Source organism: Aythya fuligula, chromosome 1 (assembly GCF_009819795.1).
Source record: "Aythya fuligula isolate bAytFul2 chromosome 1, bAytFul2.pri, whole genome shotgun sequence".
Taxonomy (NCBI): domain Eukaryota; kingdom Metazoa; phylum Chordata; class Aves; order Anseriformes; family Anatidae; genus Aythya; species Aythya fuligula.
This window is the reverse complement of record NC_045559.1, coordinates 175,281,366-175,304,046: the sequence shown is the minus strand read 5'-3', so window position 1 is coordinate 175,304,046 and position 22,681 is coordinate 175,281,366. Positions and strand designations below refer to the sequence as shown.

Sequence of the window (22,681 nt, the reverse complement as noted above, 5' to 3'; positions counted from 1 at the left end):
CACATTTTTTTCAGAGAGAGAAACCATAGTGTTATCTATACTCAATAAACTCTGTCACAAATGGAATAGTAAATGCCTGATAGTCTAGAGTTATTAACTGAACTTATAAAACCTTTGCATAATTGAGAATCTACCTAATTCAATTTCAGGCAGCAACATTAAGTTTAATATTATTGAGAAATTTTCAAGTGAGAATTAAAAGTACAATGTTTTGAAATGTTCCTCAATATGCTTTTTGAGACAGATGTACAGCTGACATTATCTTCAGTGACAGATAAAAGCTGTGAATTAAGGATTGCAGTAATGCCTGATTAGTGCTTTTGTGAGTAGGACTATATTTATGTGTAATTTTTACATTTGCTATACAAATACATTGTTCTTTCATAATTTGCCTGTCTAGATGCTCACTATTATAATAGTAACATGGCTCGGTGTTTGCAAGTCATAATCCTATGTTGAGTGTAAAAGTTTATCATTTTCTGGCAGGTACTGTATAATGAAATGCCTAAACTTAATCTACTAAATGCAAATGCAATAACCAGTTAATCATGCAGCAGGAAAATAACATTTGTTTGTTTTCAGATGTCACTCCTCCACAAGCTGCTGGATACTTAGAAGTAACAGATCTTAACTCAAAGAAAATCAAATACGTTGCTATTCCGAGGTAAGTTATTTTATTGATCAGAGAAGCCTGTGCCTTACAGGAAGATTAAACAGAATTTAGTCTGCCATATTACTTCAGAACAAGCAATTATTTCTTGTGATGTGGAAGGTGAAAGAAATTCACATGTACCTTGTAAAATAATGCAACTATTGCAGCATATTTGTGTCAAAAGTTTTCTGTTTTCTACATGATACCAATGAAAATGTGACAGTTCATTAGTAAATATGAAAAGCAGCTTTATCTTCAGATTTCAATTCCATACCCTTTGCTTATTACCTGTCTTCACCCACTTTATCCCTTACCCTTTTTCATTTTGTTTTGCTATTTTCTAGCTTTTTTTTCCCTTTCCTTTTTTTTTTTTTTTTTTAATCTTTCAGGTCTAACAGGCAGAATGATCCAGTACTAGGTGTCAGTAAACCAGGAATCAAGGTCCAATATAAAGTTGACATGGAAAATAACTTGAGCTTGTTTATGTTTTAGATCTTGTTTTTGAACATACACATTCTTTCACGCACAACTATCTTGCATTGTAAACAAGTGTCTTGTATAATACATACAGGTAGCCAAAAGATACGGTTTCTGTATAGTTTTAACATCTATCTCTCACCATTATAGAGCATATTTGCAAATATTTTGCTATTTATGTCTATATTTTGGTTACAAGCTGTCATTTTCAACTATAGTGAAGTTTTTTGTTTTAAATGGCATTCTTAAATGTCCATGTTTAAAGAAAACATGAAAACCCCGTCAGAGAAATAGTAGAAAAACACACCTTTTTTCCACACTGAGACGTTATTGGAAAGTACAAAACTAAACTTCAACATCATGACCGTTAACCTTGTATGAGGATTTAAGCTCCTTATTACAAAATAAATCTGAGCAGAATTTCAGATTAAAAAAATGTACTCCATTAGGAACAGATAAGTAAAGTGACTTCATATAGATGAATAATTCTAAGCTAAAACCTAAAAACCTTTCCTTCTGGCATAGTTATCCTGGTCAAATGCTAAGGAAACTCTTCTTCAGTTGAATTAGTTCATGATAATTTCAGTCTTCGAGGTGTATAAGTAACTGTTTTATTTCTCGTCTAAATTATGAATTGTAGTATTAATTAATGGAAGTTGCAAGTTATTATGTGTGTGACTACTAGTACTGAGAAAGTGCAAATAATCTTTCCTACTTTAACCAATTTCCTTTCCTGTTATGTAGTTGTTAGACCCCCATTTCAGCAGTAAGTTTTCGTCTGTCAGTTGACTGTTTATAACAGTGCTAAGATTCTCTGCACATAAAGCTGTGCCATCTTTAAATAAATATTTAAATTTTCTTCTTTCATTAAAGCACTTGTTAAAGCTCTTGTTAAAGAGAGGTATTAGTTGGTGCAGAGATATTTTCGTTAGTGCCTAGGTCATGTTCTTTCCTGTATCTTTTTTAGTTTTGTATTTTTCTATAACACATTTTTAATTTTCTCATGTTCTTTGTAGTTTTTTGTAAAGAGTAACTTACTTCAGATAGATGAAATGCAGCAGTGGACTAGGCAATGTGTTCCCTTTTGGCCTGGTCTTTTACACTGCTTTTTTGAATAGGTATCTTCCAGTCATACCCAGTTTCAGTAGGTGGAATCCTTCATGTAAAAGATCTGCAGGGCTTAGTTAGGGTCTGTCATGGAGTGAGGGTACTATTTCATGTAATTGCACCTTAACTAAAGAAATGTTCACCCTATTTTTAATTGCAACTTCAAGATTGATCACACTCTCTCTTGTTTTTCAGCTCAGGATCTCTTTCTCCATATACATCTTGGCTGTCTAAGATCTCAGATGCTGATGCCCTGTTGGCACCTCTGGGCAAAGTAGGCTTGGTTAGTGTGGACATGGGAGGTGGTGTGAGGCTCTGGGAGACAGGACTCGACAGCCTCCAGCGCTCACTGCAGGACTGGAGGAACATGATCGGACAAGAGGATGGTCGACCTGTGCAGGTAGGTGTTCACAAAGCTGAAGTGAAAAACATCTAATAAAATGATGTAAACAAGTTTTCAGTCGGGAGAGGGGTCAAGGGAGTGCAGTGTAGAAAAACATTAAGTAGAAATATGCCTGTAAGAAAAACTGAATAGATGTCTTCACTGAAAAAAAAGCAACCCACACAATAGCTAATTAGAAAGCTTATTTGTGACCCCTGTAATTATGGTTACTGAAATTCTCTTTGTCTTGCAGTGTTTGTATTTTTGCCAAATTCCAGTACATTTACATGTAAATTAATTCTTTATCTCATGCTGATTTTTAACTGCAACTTTCAGAATAGTGAAATTAATGTTTAAGGGAAGCATGTACTTTTCTAGAGTTCAAATAGTTGGAAAAAAAAAAACAACATTGCATTCTTTAAAGAAATACTTCAAAGAAGAACCTTGAAACATAGATGGAAAGATGCCTTGAGTTCAGAGTATTGCCGTTGGCAGATTTTGAAAATTGGTAGAAGGGGTAGAAGAGTTACAAGGATTTCAATATGGATATTTAGGTAGATATTGAAAATACACTGCATGTACATGTATGCTGTGTGTGCATGTATACATGCGCATTAATATACTGCCTAATGTGTAGGATCACCATGGCTACACAAAGAGAAAAATCAGGATTTTTCAATTACATCTTTAATTTCTGTTAGTGACTGGGAAAGGTATCATTCTTACTTTGAGAACTAGAGTGTGCTTTAGGGAGGGCTTTCCTACTTTTGGCTAAGGAGGTCCTTTATCTACAACTGGAATTATTTCTGTTTCATAAATTTCTATAGTACCTTTCACTGTACATTAACATGGAATGTTAATGGAATTAATGAAATGGAATAAAATTGAATTAATCATCTCTAAATTAATCTCTCTATACCATTGTTTACAAGGTATCAAGCTATCCCAAGTGCAAATGAGATTTGTTAGTCAGAAAACAGCTCTTCTTTCACTTTCTTTTCCCACACTGAGCTCCCTTTCTGCAGGATGTTCTGCAGTTATAGAAGCTTGTGCAAGAGCTGGCGTGTTCTTGTTATTGGACATCAGCAAATGTCTCTTGTAAAAGTCACGAGAAAAGGAAATTGTTATCCAGAAGCACATTTGTGTGGTTGCTTGTTGCTTTATAAGTGTGTTTTTTTATTGCCTATGTAGTAGCGTTAGCACCATCTTATGGTCAGATATAATCAGTTTACACCAGCCCAATTTGACCTGACAAAGTCGGCTAGTAGAAAAGAAAAGGAGGAAAAGTTAAGAGCTTTACTTGTTTTGATATTTTTTTCTCTCTCTCTCTTTTTTTTTTTTCTTATCTTTTTGAGTAACAGTTGTAATCTTATCCAACAGTATTATTGTACTGTCAATCATGGCCAACTAAATACTAGAGAATATAGGCTTGGAAAGTTACGTGTCATAAGAAAATTTTAAGTTATTTAGCTAGTAATGTCAAATAACCACTTTACAAAAAGCTTCAGAGGTTTTCCTGCAGTCATAAAGCAATCCAGATTTGTAGTAGGATTTCTCTCTCCTGACAGTCTATATTTGGTAGCTACAGGGTAAAGTCTTCTTAGCATATCTGTCTTCTTCCCTCTGTAAATACGGGATATATATAGCTCAAGTGGGTGGTTTGTCAGAATTCAAAAAGGCATATTATTTGATTTGAACTAAAGGGCTGAAACAAAGCCTTCTATATGCTCTTTGAACTTACACAATTATCACTAACTTCTGTTTCTTTACTGTAGACACTTTGCTTTAAGTGGAAAGATAATGAGAGCTAAGAGACTTTTTACCAAGGTGTTTCAGAGCAATAAGCAATAAATTCTTACCTTTTATTTTATGCACTTCTCTGATAAGATAATAGGTATGTAGTTGTGGAAACAACACTTTGCTATTGGGAGATGAAGGCTTTCCCTCTTAAGTCCATTTTTCAGTGGAATGAAATAGAAGCAGTACTTGACATAGAAGCAGTACTTTATTGAAGCATTCATTTCTAGAAATGAAAGGATACTGTTAGCTTGAAAATATATTCATGTAGATTCCCTCTGTAAGGTAAGCTTAGCAAGAACTCAAGTGTCTCCTGTTCTAGTGACAATTACTTTACTAAGAAAGCTGCAACTAAATATTTCCTGATACTCATGTTTACAGAATCAAGGTGTTTTGCATCTGCATACAGCTGCAGCTCCATTCATTCAAGAGTATGAAAATCACGTTCTTCTGTATAGTGTTTCATGCTCAGATTCATGTTAAGTATCTTGGGGTCTATTGAGGCATCTCTAATTCCTGAACTAAACCTATCATTCCCAATCTTGTAGCATAAGCTGACTCCAGAGAATTGTCAGTGTTTCTCTTCTTGCTAAAATGCATTGCCCCTGACGAATTGCTGTTCCCTAGCAGCTACTGTTGATGCATCCCACAAAGGTAATACAGGCTTAGCAAAGCTTATTAACCCAACATCCACACTTTCACAGTGATGTTCTTACACTAACTTGTGAGACCTGTAGAGATGGTTGGGAACCACTGTTCTGGAAAAATACACAAAATCTTTCCAAAGCTTCCCAACGTTTGAAAGAAAAGTGGATTACAGGGCTTTCAATAAAAATGTAGATGCAAAGAACTGGAAACAAATTTTCAACCAGTTTTCAGTTTGAACTATTAGTACTATCTTCTAGGGTTGCATTTTGTCTTTCACAAATGCATTAGATCTCAGAAACAGGCTGTATGTACATAAGCAATGAAACAGAGGAAAACGAACAGCTGTTCCACTTACACTCAGTAATTAGGCTCCCGTGCTATAATGTCACGGCAGTCTTCAAACTAGTCAACATTTGTTTTGTGTTGTTGATACACTCAGAAGAGTTCAAACTGTTGAAGTCTTCAGGCTACAAAAATAGTTTTTGGAAATATGGTTTAGGTTTATATTAATTTTTACTTGTACAGACTGGTCAGAAATCATCTTCATTTATTGAAGTTTTAAACTCAGAGAATGAGTACAGTGTTCTGAAGTGATTGCATTGCAGTGCCTAAAATACAATATATAAATAAAACACTGGATTCTCTGAAGTTATGAACTCTACTTGAAATCCGTAAATTGTTGAGCTTTTTCACTGTTTGGTGTTCTTGGAAAACAAGGTCATATCATTATCAAATATCTGAAAAGAATTTGAAAGACAAATAAGTTTTAAAATCTTCCTCTCAAAGCTTCATGGTAATAGGCAGACTTCAATAAGCTCGTGTTATACATCAAAGGCGTATTGGTAGAAATTATGGAAAACAATGATTAAATTCTGATATAGTTTGGCCGTTGTTTTCCAGTAAGCGTTATTTACTGTTGTGTCTAATCTAGGTAGAGTACAATGGTTATATAAAAATAATGAAAAAGTGGATCATTTTGAGAGATTGCAATAGATAGTAAAGAATTGTGCCTTTTAGGCACCTGAAATCTCTGCAATTAAATGTTTTTTCATTTACACGTGATTACCAGCAAAACCATTTATTTCTGTATTCATTCCACTTAATTCTCTCTTTATGCTATGTAGAGATCAAATTCAGAATGCCATTGTTTTCAAAAGTCTCAGGACAAACCCAAACCTGTTGAATGCATAAAAATGTACTTGGTCAAGAATAGAAGAGTTGGACTGTAATGAATGATGATGTTTATCTGAACCTCAGAATGGAATCACAACTTTATTGGCAATCCTTTCTGTAATTTTCACAGAATCACAGAATTTCTAGGTTGGAAGAGACCTCAAGATTTTGTTCTAGACAATATCACCATGCAAAATTACATCCCAAAGTTGGATTAATCACTTGTTATTTCAGTCCAACCCTGTACAAAGAAGTGATCTGATTGATCAAAAAAAAAAAAAAAAAAAAGTTGTGATCTGGGATTTCTTAGAGTTTTGGTTTGCTTTTTTTTATATATATATATATTTCTGTTATTTGATACAGAATAGTTTGGGTTGATATTAATTCCAACTCCCCTGCCATGAGCAGGGACACCTCTCACTAGACCAGGTTGCTCAGAGCCCCATCCAGCCTGGCCTGGTATATGCATGGAACCTGCAACAGATGCAGAACCTGTGACATATATGAGATGAGTTTTTGAAATTGCAGTGCTCTGCCATTTGTGGCTATATATGAAGGCCTAACTTCAGTGGTTGCACAACTCCTTGATTCCAAGACCTGATTTGAACAAGACACCTGGAAATGTCCCCACCTTTTTTAACTCATTGCTTTTGTGACTTGACCTGATCTGTCAATTCTCCAGCAAAAGCAACTGAGCAGTTAAGTCACACTGTAGTTCACAGCATCATAAGCCTTAGATGTTTTTCTGAAAGATGCCTTTTCATGAATTAATTAAGAAAAATCCATAAATGAGAAAAAATCTTTGCTTCTCAACAGTGGTTTGAATCACAAATGCACTTGTGACAGTTCTGCAGTACTGTGTATAAATTCAAGGAGTACTGGCCCAGAATTATTTTGTTCAAACAGGTCCTAGTGGTGGACGGCTCAACATGACTTGGATGTATTTTGGATATGTTTCAGGCTTTGGCACTGAAAGATTACATGAATGAAATGTATTTAAGAATAAGGAAGTCTGTAGATAGAGGTTCGAGGAGATTTCATTCAAGATTATCTGCCCTGGGGAACTGACTGAGAGAGCAGTTTTCTGTCAGAAATGAGTGCATTTATTTTAAATTGAGATTCCTTTTTGCGTTAGCTAGATGTGTATTCTTTTGGTTCCTGCTGCGAGTGGTTAATATTTTGCTGACATAGTGTTTTCACAAGACATGAATCCTCCTGACTAGCTAAAGGGAAAGGTGAAGAAAATTATTTCACAATCCCTTACACTTTACCATTAGCCACCCCTAAACATTTAAATATCTAATTCTTGCAACATCTGGAGCCCATAATTGTTATCATTGCTTTACAGAGGAGGGACCTGAAACATAACAAAGGCAGATGACCTGTTCAGGTTCACACTGCACATCTGTGGTGCACTGCCAGAGGTGGGATCATAGAATCATAGAATCATAGAATATCCTGAGTTGGAAGGGACCCTTAAGGATCATCAAGTCCAACTCTTGACACCGCACAGGTCTACCCAAAAGTTCAGACCATGTGACTAAGTGCACAGTCCAATCTCTTCTTAAATTCAGACAGGCTCGGTGCAGTGACCACTTCCCTGGGAAGCCTGTTCCAGTGTGCAACCACCCTCTCTGTGAAGAACCCCCTCCTGACGTCAAGCCTAAATTTCCCCTGCCTCAGCTTAACCCCGTTCCCGCGGGTCCTGTCACTGGCGTTAATGGAGAAAAGGTCTCCTGCCTCTCGACACCCCCTTACGAGGAAGTTGTAGACTGTGATGAAGTCTCCCCTCAGCCTCCTCTTCTCCAGGCTGAACAGGCCCAGTGACCTCAGCCGTTCTTCGTACGTCTTCCCCTCAAGGCCTTTCACTATCTTCGTAGCCCTCCTCTGGACACTTTCCAACAGTTTCATGTCCTTTTTATACTGTGCTGCCCAGAACTGCACACAGTATTCGAGGTGAGGCTGCACCAGCGCAGAGTAGAGCGGGACAATCACCTCCCTTGACCTACTAGCAATGCCGTGCTTGATGCACCCCAGGACACGGTTGGCCCTCCTGGCTGCCAGGGCACATTGCTGGCTCATATTCAACTTGCTGTCTACCACGACCCCCAGATCCCTCTCTTCTAGGCTGCTCTCCAGCGTCTCGTCGCCCAGTCTGTACGTGCAGCCAGGGTTTCCCCGTCCCAGGTGCAGGACCTGGCACTTGCTCTTATTGAACTTCATGCGGTTGGTGATCGCCCAGCTCTCCAACCTATCCAGATCCCTCTGCAAGGCCTTTACACCCTCATTCGAGTCCACAACTCCTCCAAGTTTGGTGTCATCAGCAAACTTGCTCAAAATACCTTCTATTCCTACATCCAGATCGTTTATAAAAATATTGAAAAGTACCGGCCCTAAAATGGAGCCTTGAGGGACCCCACTGGTGACCGCCCGCCAGCCTGATGCAGCCCCATTTACCATAACCCTTTGGGCCCTGCCCGTTAGCCAATTGCTCACCCATTGTATGATGGTTTTATTTAGCTGTATGGTGGACATTTTGTCAAGGAGAATCCTATGGGAAACCGTGTCAAAAGCCTTGCTGAAGTCCAAAAAAATCACATCAGCTGGTTTCCTTTGGTCCACCATACGGGTGATCTTATCATATAGGAAATCAGGTTAGTTAGGCAGGACCTACCCTTCACAAACCCATGCTGGCTGGGACCAATGACTGCTTTGTCCCCCAGGTGCGCCTCAATAAGTTCGAGAACCATCTTCTCCATGATTTTACCAGGCACTGACGTGAGACTGACAGGCCTGTAATTGCTAGGGTCTTCTTTCTGACCCTTCTTGAAAATCGGCACAACATTTGCCAGCTTCCAGTCTACCGGGACCTCTCCAAATTCCCAGGATCGTTGAAAAATAATTGAGAGAGGTTCCGCGATGACATCCGCCAGCTCTTTCAGCACCCGGGGATGAATCCCATCCGGACCCATGGACTTGTAGGGATCCAGGTGGAGTAGCAAATCCCACACACGTTCAGGGTCAGCTGGGAGTTTGTCATCCCCACCGTCCCGGTCCTCCAGCTCAGGGCACCCTGGGTCCCGAAGCCCATCATCGGCATTGAAGACAGAGGCAAAGAAGGCGCTAAGCATCTCTGCTCTGCCTATGTCATTGTCTGTGAGGAGACCTTCCCTATCAAGGAGCGGCCCTAGGTATTCTTTAGTTCTCCTTTTTCCATTCACATATCTAAAAAAACCCTTTTTATTTTCTCTCACAGACACAGCCAGCTTCAACTCTAGGTGTGCTTTGGCCACTTGAACTTTCTCCCTACAAACACGAACAGCATCCCTGTATTCTTTCCATGACGCCTGGCCCTCCTTCCAGTAGCGAAACACTCTCTGTTTCCGCCTAATCTCCATTAGAACGTTTCTGGTCAGCCACGCCGGCCTCCTGCCCCGCCTGCCTGACTTGCGATATTTAGGAATTGCCTGATCTTGTGCTTCTAGGAGGCATCGCTTAAAGAATGACCAGCACTGGTGGACATCAAGGCCTTCAAGAGCAGTTTCCCAGGGGACTTTGCTGACTAGTTCCCTGAGCAGCCTGAAGTCCGCTTTCCCCATATCTAGGGATGAGGTTTTGGTGGCACTTTTCCTTCTGTCACCGTAAATTTTGAACTCAACCACTTCATGGTCGCTATGACCAAGGCGGCTACCAATCACCACATCTGCCACCAGACCCTCTCTGTTTTCTAGCAACAGGTCTAGGAGGGCACCTTTCCTAGTTGGCTCCGTTAGCACCTGCACCAAGAAGTTATCATCTAGGTGCTTCATGAACCTCCTGGACTTGCTCGTGTCAGCCGTGTGGCACTCCCAGTTAACGTCCGGCAAGTTGAAGTCCCCCATAAGGACAAGGGGAGTTAATCTCGAGGCCTCTCTTAGTTCTGTAAAGAATAATTTATCGGCACTATCGTCCTGGCCAGGCGGTCTGTAATAGACTCCCACAACGACATCCCCTTTATTCGTTCGTCCCTTGATCCTTACCCAGAGGCTCTCAACTTTGCCATCGCCGACCTGAAGTTCCACACAGTCCAGCCCCTGCTTCACATACATCGCCACCCCACCAGCTCGCCTACCCTGCCTGTCCCTCCTGAAGAGCCTGTAACCATCTATCGTAACACCCCAGTCACAGGACTCATCCCACCAGGTTTCGCTTATGCCGATGATGTCGTAGTTGCGGGACTGGGCCAGGACTTCTAGCTCATCCATTTTATTCCTCATACTGCGTGCGTTCGTGTAGAAGCACTTCAGGTGCGTCTCCTTACACTCAGCACCTTGTGGATCTGACCGAAGGACCTCACTGGCACACAGCCCCTCTGATTCTAGCGTACCATCCCTTAGGTCTTCACCGGCGCGCCTGGTTTTAGCCCCTTCCCCCTTCGACTCTAGTTTAAAGCCCTATCTATCAGCCCTGCCAACTCCTGACCAAAGATCCTTACCCCTCTCCGAGAGAGGCGCATCCCATCCGGTGCCATCAGGCCCGGTGTAGCATAGACCTTCCCGTGATCAAAGAACCCAAAATTCTGCCGGATAATTGCAGAAGACCCATACAAATATATAAAATATACAAATATATAAAATATACAAATATATAAACATTCTTTATAACCGTGTTGATAAGCTGAGTATTTAAAATGTCCTTGAATGCTGCATTCACTACAGAAATACCTTAGGTTGGACAAGAAGTTGCATATAAATGCAGTGCATATAAATGCAGTGCAGCTACCTAAGAAAACAGATGTCAACTCCATATAGCTCAAGGTTGAAACATGCTTAGCTGAGACATGTATAGACGTATTCAGCAAAGCTCAAGAAATGCAATATATTTTTTTCTCAGATTGAGGTGGCTGTCTTTTCAGTCTTATAGCTGCAGTCAAAAATGATAACAGAACACATAAGTTATTCGATGTCCCGTGAACAGCTAGAAGACAAACATATTGTTCATGTCAGTAATTTAAAAGTGCAATGTATATTTATCAACAATAACTAAAAAAAAAAAATAATGTGTGGTTTTTTCATGTGTCTAACTGCTCATATCATCCTTGATGCGAGGGCTTTTTGCTAAAAACAGCATTTTAATGAGTTCAACAGCCCTCAGTAGCAGTTTCTTTTGCAATCCATCAGTTTGTCTTTAAACATGATGAGAGCAAAGGCAAATGCTGAGTAGTAGCTTTTATGGGATATCATTAGAAATGTATTTCAAATGTGTTCCTATCCTACCTAGACTACAATTAAAGCCTGTGTTGTACTGGATCTGAAGCTGAGTGCATTCTTACAGTGATCATCATAATTCAAAAAATGTCAGATTTTTGGATGAAGTTGGAAGAAACACAATCATGGTGTTAGATGTGTGTTCACACACAAATATATATATTTACATATGCCCAGATGTCATACCTGCACTTTGACTCTCTTAAATTAGAATTATTTCAAGGGATTACCATAACTTCACAGTCCTTCAGGACGTATTTCATAATGAACAAGAACTGGAAGTGTATTTAGGGGAAGAGTTTTCAGAGCAGTTTAGGAAGAAGACCTAGGAATCCCTATGCTACACAGCTGGACTGGCCTCCAATTGTAGCAGGGAGCAGTTCAGGTCAATCATAATGAAATACTGGAGACCATCTGGAAGGAAGGGTGATACAAATACATTGTCTAGTAAAATCTACAGAGGAATTAATTAAAAAAAAAATGTGTAATGCGTATTTACAATTCTTGCAATTAGACTTTTTTATTGCATGGCCAGAACAAGGGCCAAGTGAAGTGATAAAAAAGTAGTAGTGCTTTTAGTCCTGAACTAGCTTCACTCGATTTTTTGAAGAACTGTTAGATTTGTTTCTTTCATTTCCTACTGATATTAGGGAACAAAAGCAAACTTGTGTAGTTATCTTTGAGTTTTCATAATATGGTATGGGTACTTCCCTTAGCTGTTTTTGGAAATCACCTGTATAGCTGTTGTGGAAATTAAACATTATCGCTTATACACCATTATACATTTTACACCATTATATACATATATTGCTGCTTATACAATAGCAGCTTGTGTAGATTGCTTTGGGTGTGCTTGGAAATGCTGAAGAGTAACAGAAAGGATGAGTAGCATCCAGCTCCAGACCTGCAGGCATTTCAGCATCTATTTCTGAGCTAAGCATCCCATAAGCATCTGAGCTCGCTCCCATTATTACCAAGAGAGCCAGAATAGCTCACCTTGAAGGAGACACCTGCATTTGTGTAGCTATGTGGCTCCTCAAACACCACGTACTGTAATGGTATGCACAGACACCTGGCTTACCTGGCACATCCCTACCTTTAGGTGTCTGCAGTCTGGATCCAAATCCCATCTTCAGTATGCAAAGCAATACTTACAGATTTAGGGAAATGGATACTTAGAAATGGAAGGAGATTTCCCTTCCCTTATGCCTTTTTCTCTTCTTTGAGCTGAGGCCAAAAAAATCCAGTTGTCTGATTCTCTGCCATCTTGAGCAACAAACATCTTACTCCCTTTCCTGAACAGTCTCATTTATTGTATTTGTACTCAACTCAACTATTCATGCGCAACCATACAATGACTTACCTTTCAAGGGAATTAATAGTTTGCTTTTATCCAAATCATTCTCTTTTCTTTTGATTTTCTGAGGCTTCAGTTTGTACTTGAAAAAGTAGGATAATGCAAGTTCTCCTGATCAAGTTTATTTTTAAGGTTGGATGTTTATCTTAAGTATAATTGATTCAGGAATTTCAGTGTTCTGAACTTGTTTGTATTTACTGCTCAGCACCCACTTTAATTTAATTTAATGCTTTTGTTTGTTTGTTTGTTTTTTCAAAAATGTCATTGTACTTCAGCACATTTTGACAAAACTCCAGCCTTTTGCTGATGTTAAGACTGATCTGGGCAAAACTGCAGTTCCTGATCTGAGATAAAAGCATAGCCTTCAGTAAGCGTGGTCCTCACCCCACTCAATACTTCAAGTTCTTATTTTTCTACTGTGGACCAAGTGGCTATTCTGGCCACATGAGGGCATCAGTGAGCCAATAACGGTGATTTTGGTCACCTTAAATATATAGGTCCAAATTTCGTAAATTATGAAAAACATCTGCACAGGAGTGTTTTCATAAATACAGAATAACCATATGCCAGCATTCTGCTGTCTTGCGCAGGGTCCTGAAAAACTTGAAATACTGCAGGTAACAGTGTTACCTAGTCAATAAAAGGATTATAAAATACGGGATTATAAATCAATAACTGGATTATAAAATAATTTGGAAGTGTTTGCAGTGCTGAGGTCCATGAGCCCAGATACTCCAGCTCCAGCTATTCATTGCCCTTTAGCAGTTCTCAGTGGGGTGGGTTTGGGGCTTCTTTGCCAGGCATAGGGCACACTGTGGGTTTAGCTCTGTGACCTTTTCCTGGGCTGCATGATTCATTCTAACAAAGTGGGAACAAGGCACTGAGTATGGGGAAACATGAGCCTAAACAGCCAGGGACCCATGGAGCTTGAAAAGTTCACCTCCCTAAAATTCTCTGCTGGAAAAAGAAACTCAGATAAAGGTCATCAGTTCTCTGTCAGCTACTTTTTCTCATATAAATGTCCTCAGCTGGAGTGAGGCACTTGTCAGAAGCACTATGCAAACGCTTATAAAATACATTCCTTTTCCTGAAGCTCTTCCAGCCTAATTAGAGTGGACAGACAAAGAGGAGGAATGGAAATAACCTTAGCTTCCTGTTAGAGCAGGCTGATCCAGGACAAAGTTCCTCTTTCTTCCTCTGAACTTCCTCTGAAAGACCACAGTCCTCTTGGGAGAGAATATAATACCTCAGCACAGCAGCCTTTGAATCTCCAAGTCTGCAGCAGTGCACATTGCTGACTTACATGCTAGAGCTCCTAACACCACTGAAATCCTGCTGTCAGAGCCAGGCTAATGATTCTGCTCTTAGGAAACTTGTTCTCTAATTAATGTGAGGACAAATGCTGTGACAATTGAAATCATCTGGTCTGTTACGGTGATGCTAAATATTCCTTTAGAACCCAAAACAACATAGTTATCTTTAATAAGTTATATTTCTGCTTCTTAAGTTGTTTTTTTTTTTTTTTTTTTGACAAGTCCTAGATCTGTAGAAAATAAAGCTTTTTTGCTTTCACGTGTATTTTTTTTTCCAACTTGGTTTTGACCGTGCAATATCCCTGCTATTTTCTGTCCAGAATATTCCTTACTGTCACCATAATCCATTTCTCCCTTCTTTCTAGTTGTGTTTATATACTCCAGAAATCAAATTCAGTGTTCTTCAAGTTTATTGATGTTAGGAGGTGTGGAGTAAATAACCGTGCCAGACACTGTCTGCTCTGATCACATTTAGTAGTTTACTTTAAAAATGATCTCATAGTTGAAAATAATTGACATGGCAATTTTCAGTAATAACAGATGAAACTGGAATTTCCACAGGTGTTAACATAATGGAGGATCTTTTAGATAGAGAAGAAAATATATGAAAGCCTATCATTACTTCATGTAGTTTATCCAGCCTTTAAACCACAAAGTATGCAGTCATGGACAGTAGATTGTAATGCATCCACTGCTGCAGAGTTTCTGAGCTGATTTTTAGAGTGACAGCATTTAGGTCAAGTGAAGACCTACCTACATCAGCAGTGGCTGCATGCTATATAATGTTCTTTTTATGTCAATTTTGTTTTTATTTTACAAATCTAAAATTGCACTAAAGTTACGATGCTTTGAGTGGGCTTGCTATTTGAGACAAAAGTTTGATGCCTGTATGAATTTTAAAAGCTACTTTTCAAAAGAAATGTTACTGGCAGTCAGATAATGCATGAAGCTTCATTAGTTCATTCTGAATTCTTGCAAAGTTTTGCAGACAAGATAGAAAATAAAAGTGAAGCAAAATGAGTGACTAAAGCCTATTAAATGTATTTTATACTGCAGTGCCACTAATGTTTTTTCACTTCAGGATAAAACTGAAGACAGAGGGAATTGCATACATGATTATTGTCTTCTTGCCTAATACTGAATATTCTTTTATGTGGAAAGACGGCTTGTGGGCTCAATTTTGCATTGTTGATATGAATAGAAATTGTGCTATTAGCTTTTAGAACATTGAAAAAAACTGTATATGATACAGTACAAGTAAAAGTAGTGGAAGCAATTAGATTTATTTTTTTTTTGCCTGTTTTTGTGTTTCTCTCGCTTGTTTTATGTAAACAAATTATAAATCTGTTTTGTTTTTTTTTCTGTCTGGTTGAATCGGTTTTACAATGGAATGCAAAAACAGCATGAAACAGGCAGATTAACCATTGATTTCCTTGATTTGGAGCTTTCACATACTCTTTGAGAAAATAGTACATTTATTTACTCCTGATATTAAAAAAAATGTACTGGAGGAAAGGAAGTGACTTGTTAAATAAAGCATAGGGTAACGCTGAGGTTTTAAGGTTGTTGATGGGGCTTAGGGAGGAAGCTAAAACAAAACAAAGGTTTAGTTTCAGGGAAAATCACTCGTTTGCACATCTGCTAAAATACATTCTGCATTCTGTGGAAAACATTTCCTAATCCTTTGTGCCACTGTGGGTTGGATTATTTAATGCCTTTTTCACCTGGAGAATAGTCATGTTCCGTTACAGGCAAAGTCAATCTTCCTTCATAACAACATATGGCTGTGATGAAGGATTTTCCAGATTTTGGTGAGCAAATCAGTCTCTCTTAAATCACCTGTAGGACAAAAGTCTAAGATATATTCGGTTCTTTCCCTGCATGATCTCCTGACATATGACAAATCTTTGTCCACAGTACTGATGAAGGAAGAATGCTATGTAAGAAAATGTCAATAGTTTAATTGCTTTATACTATTTGTAATGTTTTTTAAAATTTATGTAAGGAGCTGGAGTTCTTTTTTCTTTTTTTCAGCAATTGCTTATGTGTATGGCAAATGGTACATATTCTTCGTTGACTATAACTACATGTTTTAAAATACTGTATATTAATGACAAGGCAAAATAGCACATTCATTCTTTTCCTCTGTGTACCAGGTATGTTAGGAGAAGAGTGATTATCTTCAAATTTGTATCTCAGCAGGGTTTTTCCCTTTATGATGAAAAGAGTAAAAGAAGAATGGAATCTAGGTAGTCTAGAATCTGCCTATACCTGTCTGCTTTCCTTGGATGTTCTAATCATGTAACTAATTAATCTATTGCACATGTCCTTAACTTACATTAAATTAAGCACTTTAGTCATGTGAACTGTATTGCACCTCAAACCTTAATGCACACATTCTTTTTCATATTTTCTTTCAAAAAAAGTAAGAAACATCCAGTGATGCTCTATTATTACTAATAAGTGCTTGTGAAAATAATTTTTTGGTCACCTTAGCTTCTTTTTTAAATCTTCTTATGTAAATATTCTCTATAGCTGTAAATACTGCAGATTTTGCTTGCTTGTGTTTTGTAAACAATGTTCTGCCTTTTTGTGTGTGTGTGTTTAGTCTATATTAAGCTGTGAGTCCATCTATCTCGGTTATGAAGATGCAGAATCCTGTAAGGAATGGCCAGGTCTGTTTTACCCGATAGGATAAGAAAAAATTAATTTGGGGAGGTTTGAGGATACAACTGTAGTCCATTTTTTTTTAAAGTACAAATTGCATCCCTTTACATCTGTGGGATGTTAGTCTGGAAGTCTGAAATTACTTTTCCTGTTTTTCTTCCCTTTTTTAAGTTGTATCCAGAGTATTAAAATAAGCATTGTACCTTGGGTAAGTGGACTAGATACGAGTTAGTACTGGCAGTGCCAGGAGCATTCACACTAACAGAGGAAATTTCTGTTGCCCTGTGCATGAGGGAGCTCTCCTCCGTTAGAAACCAGTGTTTCTTCACCAGTCCTCAAGCAGAAACAGGCTTTTGTTGCTGAGAACATTGCAAAGGAGCTTTTCTGGCAAGCACTCCTGAATGGGAGGCACTGACATGTCTTTTGCCTTTCAGGAATTTTAATGAAGTTAACCAAATCAGAATGCTGAAGTAAGCTGCTGTATTAAAAGGCCATTTACTCTCTAGCTGATTTACTGTGTTAAACAGAAGCAGCATGTCACATGCAGGGTAGGGCGACAGGAATGGCTCCAACAGAAAAATCAGTCTTCACCAGAGATGCATCCCAGACTGCATCAAGGAAAAAGTAGTTCACATTTTACTGAAAGCACTTATTACTTTCCTATTCATAGCTAGAAATAATTTCAACCTCAGCTGACCTCTGCTTACAAAGTCTCGATGAAATTTCCTAACCTATAACCAAGAGTTCTTTTTCTGAGAGCTGTTAAATCTAAGTACGTGCTCTGCCCCTTGTTTTAGGGAGTATATGTCTTACAAGACTGTAATGGAGCTATGGGCATCTAAAATATTGAAAGTTGTTGGTTATATCTCCTGCATGAAAATCCCAGGAATAGAGAGAGTTTCAAGTGTGAAAATCCAGGAGGAGATGAGATTCACTATCTCTTTCCCTGTCTCTTCCCCAGAGATGATTTCTGGTGTTTTAGATTTCAGTTTATTTTAACAGATCTGAACAATAAGAATGTATGGACATAAAGAGCATTGATGAAAAGGTGGTAGACTTGAAGATCATGAACACTGCAGTTTGAAGGACTGAAAAACTGGCATACTGAATTCTGTATTTTGCTGACTAAATTGGACAGACACTATTACAAGCATTCTAATAATAGGGAAGTTTGAACATTAAAATATATTCAGTCTAGATGTACTTTGAATAGCTTATTGAAAGCACCTCATAAAAAGTCAACCAATAGAATAATTTTGTTGTCATCAGACATGCTGAAGACTGGCTGTTGTCTCTTTTATTATGTTTGTTTTATTGGCACAAGCAAATTGAGGGCAACCAACGCTTGCTGAGATACAGAAATATGTAGTCGGGCTACTTGGGACTGCCCTTGAGGTATGGAAGCTTCATTTTAGAGACATTTTTTCTCAGTTTCATTGCAATGCATGAATAAGTTCACTGAGTGCTAAAATATTGTTAAGCTTTCTTGTACAAAACCAGCTGAAACTAAATTTGATAATGTTTAGAACAATTTTACTCATACTGCTTGAGAGATTTGTTTTAAGGTAGGAGAGTAAAATGAATTGTGAGCTCAAAAAGAAAGTATGTAATTATGAAAGCACTGCATATGTTGGAATGAAATGCTGATGTAAGGGTGGGACATAATCATTTTAATAATAGACTACAGCAGGCCTCTTCATAATTCACACATTTTTGTTAATGGGTTATTGCAAGCTCCTTTCTTCCCATAGTTGTGACAGTATCTTGTAGAGGCAAGGCAAGTTGTATTTGGGTCAGCTGTGCAATTCTCAGCAAATTCAGTCTTTTATAGAGGGATGAATAAAGTATTAAAATTGGGCCTTGCATTCAATGATGTATGCCAGTGATTCCTTGCTCTCCAAGAGTTTATTTATTAAATTGGATTATTTCACATCAAAATCCAATAGAATGCAATCTCCCATTTGCTTATGTGGCATGAAAGTAGTTCTAGATCCACTTCAAAACATAGATTAAGATTTGGTTAGTACAAATATAAATTCCCTTTAATTCCCGTGGTCTGCTTGACTAGCTAAATTCTAGAAAAAACAACCAACCTTTGCCTCCTCTTCATAGTGACCCCTGTCACAGGTCAGTATGCATTTAATAGCTGTTCAGCATAAATGCAACACAGATGTGAAACACCTGGTTTCATTGTGTTGCTGAGTGCATTAAATCCTGTAGCTGGCTTCTCTGGGCCTAATTGTGTTTTTTACATTACTATATGAAGGATGATAAGACTACTTAGTTTCCAAAGTAAATTTGTTTCTATCAGCTACCCTTATTCATTTGGCTCCTAGAATCCCAGTGATATCCAAAAAACAAATGAAGTGTAACCGTGTAAAGCTGTTTGGCGTGCGTTCATGTATCTTAGAAGGAACTGATATTGAGCACGTAGTTCAGATAATGTGTGTCTCTCATCCAATGTAAAATGAGTGTTAAGATCTATTCATGCCTCACTGCCTTTGCTGTAGGGAGTGAATGAAGCAAGGGGCAGGACCAAAAAATTAAGTCAAAGCATTAACAATTCTTGGTGTTTGCTCTTCTCTCTTCATTTCCTTTTCTTTTGAGATCTTTTGTCCTTTCAGTAAAAGCCATTCCTTTAGCATCTTTCTCTTCTTCTCAGGTTTTGTTTGTTTGTTTCATTGACTTTGGAACACCTACAGAGTCTTCATCCACAAAGCCCTCTCAAATGCACCCATTACCCATTAGTGTACATGCCTGAGAAAATAATAGAGTTAAAAAAAAAAAAAAAGATTGAAAACCAGGCACTAAGGTCATTGATGATTATTGAAAGCCTTGTGTTTAGAAAGTAAGATAAGAGTGACATTTGTATCATAGAATTATAGAATCACCAGGGTTGGAAAAGACCTTCAAGATTATCTGGTCCAACCATCACCCTGCTATCAATGTCACGCACTAAACCATGTCCCTACGCACCACGTCCAGCCTTTCCTTGAACACCCTCAGGGACGGTGACTCCACCACTGCCTTGGGCAACCCGTCCCAGTGCCTGACTGCTCTTTCTGAGAAGAAATGTCTCCTCATTTCCAACCTAAACCTTCACTGGCACAACTTGAGGCCATTCCCCCTAGTCCTATCAGTAGTGCACAATTAAATGCACAATTAAAACATGCATGCAGAGTTTTGGAAGTGGTGGTTATTTTGGAAATCAAATGGAAGCCTTAGAAGGAAAGCACTTAGAAGGAAAGCACTATCACTGTTTTTCCAGCTATTCTACTCTGACCCTTACCTCATAGCTGAAACTCAATGTTTCTAAACTGAATTCATCTGTTGTTTTACAGAGCTGTAATATCCACAACAGGCTGCATTAAAAGATACTTCACGATACTGAATAAAGCCTTTCAGTGCATATAAAGCATATAAAGAAAGCACAAGTTTCTCTTAAAAGGAGAAGCCTAGTCAAAACTCTTCACTGAAAGAAGCAAAACTGATAGAAATCTTATAACAGATTTAGAAGTTGAGTATGCAGGAGGGGATTTGGGTCAACTTTTGAGCAAGCAGTTTATATATGTATTTGGAAGATACCCAACAGAACACTAAGAGAAATCTTAGTAGTTTTAGAAATTCCAATCAGACAAGCTTGGAAAAGTTAGTGTAGGTTTCTTCAATATATTTGAGCTTTTCCTGTGTTTCCAATACTTGTTTTTCTTGTCTTCCTTCTCACTCCAGGCAAAGTAGATTTTCCTCTCTGTCTTTCAGCTTGCCAGCTTCTGAATAGTGTTGGATCCTCACCCTTAAATCTACCTTTCCAACAATTCTAACATCAAGAATTCCTTCAAACCTCAGAGGGGTGACTTATCTATGGCTTTTCCATCTCTTTATACGTCATGCTGAAGAATGTACAAAGTTGTCCAAAAGGTTTTTTTTCGTTGGTTTTTTTTTTCCTCATCCTTCCTTTGCTTTCATGTCCAGACTCAGTGATTTACTGTTTTATTATTTCTAAAATATATCTTCAATTCTTTTTGTCTGCTAATCTAATTTTTACTTTCTAGAAGAAAAAAATAAATAAATAAAAAATAATTTAAAAAAACTTTACAGCAGAGAGATGTTGTTAGTTGTAAAATTACATTGAAACTCTACTGTGGAGAGAGAGATGATGAGGAGAAAGAACAGATAAGTCACTAATGCCATTACCTAACAGCTCAAAGAAAATATGAGAGGGTATATCCAGAAGTTGTTGTTGTTGTTGTTTCTTTGTTGTTTGTTTGTTTTTTCCAGAGTCTCTACAGTTTGCTAATTTAACATAGTTTCTAAGTGTGTGGTAATTTAAAAAAATAATAATAATTACACAAGCAATCCAGCAACAACAAAAAAAAGATTTTTAAAATATTCCTTCTGTGTGCACAGATGTTATTTAAAAAAAACAAGGAGATTTGGAAAACTGCTGGAATTCACTGCCTTCATATTTATACCTCTGCTGGTGTTATTCCATTCTAGTTTCCTTAAATTTTCAAATATTTTACCGACTAGACTACTAACTATATAGAAACAAATTAGTAAGGAGGACACATTCTTGCGCTGTGATTGACTGTACCACTTGTCTCTTTTTCTCTCTCTCCCATGCAGGTTTTTTTTCAAGGTTTTAATAGAAATAGAATGTAGGATGTTCTGTTGTCCTTTAAACAAGTTATATGTCATTTTAAAATAAAAGATCTTCTGTTAACCATATTCTGTTTCAAAGTTAAGAATACCTACTTTAATCAGATCAAAACTGTTGTAGAATGTATATATATCTTTGAAACCTAATAATATCTACTAGAAATACGTGAACAATTTATTATATTCGAGAAAATTATGTGAACAGCTTTTTTGTCTACTGAACTTTTCACTGCTAAAATTTAAACGGCAATTGTATTTCAAAATAGTAAAATTTATCAGTAGGAAAACTTGACAAAAAGAGAATTTGGTATCTGTTTCACAAACTATGTTTGCCTCATAGAGCTTTCCTTTGCAGAATTTTGTGTATTTTTCTACAAAGAACCTAGAAGGATGCAAATGTAAAGGATTTGCCATCGTTTTATTGTTTATAGATTATTTTGTTTTGATTCTTGAAGCTGACACTACAGCTTTGATTTTATGATTTTACATTAAACTAAGTTTAGTGGGTTACGTTTACCCTATTGTTTCTGATAGTTTTGAAATCTACCAGTTTTACAGAAAAAGAACTGTTTATTTTGGAAGAAATCTCTTAAAGCAAAAAAGTATAGACCCCTAAGGGTAACATGCTGTTGTGGTTACGTGTCTTTCTTCCTATACAAATGTTAAATTAATGTAATTTAGCAGATTAGATCTTGATTTTACACTAATGACATGGTTCACAGAGGATGTATTGTACCTCTTTGAATTAATATCAATTCTGTAAAGTGGAAGTAAATTATATTTTGAATAGTTGCCAAGAGACTGTTGTTAGAACACATGTTTTCAGTTCAAAAACATGTATGGAATTCATGTCAGTATTAAGTTGGGTCTACAAGACAGTGAACTCAGGAATTAAACTGCTATACGGTTCCAGTGAAAACCCTCATAATGCCAGTGAACTTTTGAGAAGGCAATAAATTGTCATTAATGGGGCATGGAAATTCATCAGAGATATAAATGTATTATGGTAAATGAGAAGAAAGTTAATCTATAGAGGTTAGATATAAAGACATCGCTTTTATATCTGTCAATGAATTTCATATAATAGTAAACTGGCATTAAATTATGGAAGTGTAGTAATTGTAGGGCAGTTTACACATGAATCATTGATTCACTGCATGACTCAGAGTTTATAACAGGATAAACTATTTTTACCTTCACTCA

The 22,681-nt window shown here is 37.7% G+C and overlaps 1 protein-coding gene across 1 annotated transcript in view; it reads left to right on the top strand.

The window, feature by feature from the left end:
• The window catches only part of VWA8 (von Willebrand factor A domain containing 8), a 192,823-nt gene that overhangs the window by 145,256 nt on the left and 24,886 nt on the right, over positions 1–22,681 (top strand). The window contains exons 36-37 of the mRNA XM_032186011.1: positions 583–664; positions 2,432–2,636. Of these exons, the coding sequence (XP_032041902.1) occupies positions 583–664; positions 2,432–2,636 (287 nt within the window). The remainder of the gene's footprint in view (positions 1–582; positions 665–2,431; positions 2,637–22,681) is intronic.